This window comes from Penaeus monodon, chromosome 32 (genome assembly GCF_015228065.2).
Source record: "Penaeus monodon isolate SGIC_2016 chromosome 32, NSTDA_Pmon_1, whole genome shotgun sequence".
NCBI lineage: Eukaryota > Metazoa > Arthropoda > Malacostraca > Decapoda > Penaeidae > Penaeus > Penaeus monodon.
The window spans coordinates 13935375-13937684 of record NC_051417.1 but is presented as its reverse complement, the minus strand read 5'-3'; the positions used below and the strand labels follow the sequence as shown (position 1 = coordinate 13937684).

At 35.8% G+C, this 2310-nt stretch overlaps 1 protein-coding gene across 3 annotated transcripts in view; it reads left to right on the top strand.

Moving 5' to 3' along the window:
- Positions 1-2310, top strand: part of LOC119593515 (ABC transporter G family member 21-like) — a 27760-nt gene extending 25450 nt beyond the window's left edge. For 2 of the 3 annotated variants that reach the window (XM_037942475.1, XM_037942476.1), the window contains exons 10-15: positions 106-240; positions 376-503; positions 701-908; positions 1153-1367; positions 1521-1726; positions 2040-2226. In XM_037942475.1, coding sequence (XP_037798403.1) covers positions 106-240; positions 376-503; positions 701-908; positions 1153-1367; positions 1521-1726; positions 2040-2226 — 1079 coding nt within the window. Of the gene's footprint in view, positions 1-105; positions 241-375; positions 504-700; positions 909-1152; positions 1368-1520; positions 1727-2039 lie in introns of all 3 variants that reach the window. The other variant, XM_037942477.1, reaches the window with a different exon arrangement.

The window sequence follows — 2310 nt, the reverse complement described above, 5'->3', positions numbered from 1 at the left end:
TTGATTTGTAGTTATAGAAAAAGCACCTTTTCTGAATTTACTTTTTAGTCGTTTCATATTATATCACAAGGGATTTGTCAACAGTTACATGTTTTTCATTCACAGGTATAGAAGGGGAAGAATGTCCCTGGGATGAAGACTGCAATTGCCAAGACCAGGGATACCATGCAAAGTGTCCGCCAGAGGTGTCTGTGACCATTACTGGAAACAAGAAAGAGACATCTGTCTTTACTAAAATGGGTAGGGAAAGTTCACACTGATTTGCTCTGGTGCCATTTGTTCTTTTCATATTTCATTTATGAATTTTCTCATAATGATAGACGAGTTTATGGAGGGTAATGTTAATGTTTGCTCGTATTCTTACTTTGTTTGCAGGTGAGGAAGAGGATAGTGGGAGATCTTCGTGGTCAGAGGAGACAGAGAGTGAAGCCTCAGCGCCTAGTTCGTTAAGTGAGGAATATGTAGACAGGCAATGGCCAACTTCCTTCCTCACACAGTTCAAAGTGAGTTTGCAACTGCTAAAAATTTCATATTAATTTTATTAAAGTTATCATATATTTTATGAATATCAAAACTTTTGTTCACCTTTCAGTTTGGAAAGAAAAGTGGAAAAAAGTATAACATAGGAATTAACAAATCATTAACATAACTTCAATAGAGAGATTAAAAGTTAAGCTATTAACAAACCACTTACTTTCAGATACTTACTCAAAGGAACTTCTGTGTGGCTCGTCCATTCATCCTTTCCCGGCTCCACTGGATCCAAACACTAGTATTAGCATTAATAGCTGGACTCTTGTGGTTCCAAATACCACGCACAGAAGAAACTATGCATGGTATCCAAGGCTGGATGTTCTTCTCCACGACCTATTGGATGCTGTTCATGCTCTTTAATGCTCTCCAATCTTGTAAGTTGGAATAGAAATCACAGAAAGTATAATGAATGGATACAAAAGGCACAAGGTCAAATTCTTTAGAGCTTTCCTTGTTGTAATGAATAAAGAGTATTCTGCCTGACCTGTTTGTAAATACTTACGATAGTGTTTTACATGAAATGCTGTATGAAATACAAATGCATAAACTGGCATGATGTACATTCTGAACTTATAATCACAAAAAACATATATATATAAAATCTACATAAATTTCCAGTCCCAAGCGAGAGAGAAGTGATAATGAAGGAACGATCAAGTGGATCATACCGGGTTAGTGCATATTACCTTGCCAAGATGGTGGGGGAGTTGCCACTAACCCTCACACTGCCCATGTTCTACATGCTCATATCCTACCCCATGATGAGAGGAATACATGTCTTAACATTCACCAAGCAGCTATTTGTGCTCCTTCTCAATACTTTAGTTGCTCAGGTAAGTTTTTTTATCGCTCATTCTTTCTCTCTCTCACTTTTTTTTTGTATACTCCAAAATGTTTAAGTCATTGACAGTTTTTTTCTTTATTTTTTGTATAAATGATAGAGAGCAATTTAGGACTTTTCATCAGTATTTTTTTTTCCTTCACAGAGCATGGGTCTCCTCATAGGAGCCATATGCATGGACTTACAAGTAGCCATCACAGTGTCTGCGTTATTTACACTCTTCTCGCAGTTATTTGCGGGTTACTTATCTAAGATTCCTCCCTGGCTCAAGTGGGCTGAATACCTTTCGATGGTTCATTATGCCTTCCAAAACATGAGTATTATAGAATTTACAGATGGAACTCCAGTCAGGTAAGAACATTACTATTGTTGTTATTATTTTTTTACCTGTACTGTTTATAACTACTATGATCCATCTGAAATTGCATGTTTGCATTGTGATATTGATAAAGATCTTGGTATATTTACATTTATCAATATAGGCTAAATTAAATTATTTTTGATGGTAATAAATCAAAATATTTTCATGTTATTTCAGTATTATATGTTAAAACAGTTGTATAGTTAGTTATCTTATAAATGAAATGCAATCACAGTTACATTAATCCAGCATTACAGATAATCTTTATAACATTTGATCAGTAACAAAAATCCCTTCCAACAGATGCTCGAAAGAAAACTCAAGATTCGAGAGCTGTAAAGGTGACAACATTACGTATATTAGTGTGTCAGACATTCAGAAGGAAACTGGAGGCAGTCTATGGCTCAACACCTCAATCCTTATTTTGTTCATGTTATTAGCAAGACTGCTCACGTACCTCATGCTCAGATTCCTCCACCGTCCAAAATAGCGTGAAGAAGGAGTAGGAAAATTACGTTCCGTTTGTGATCATGCACTGTGTTGAAAATGTGTTCGTATCATAAAATGTGAATTG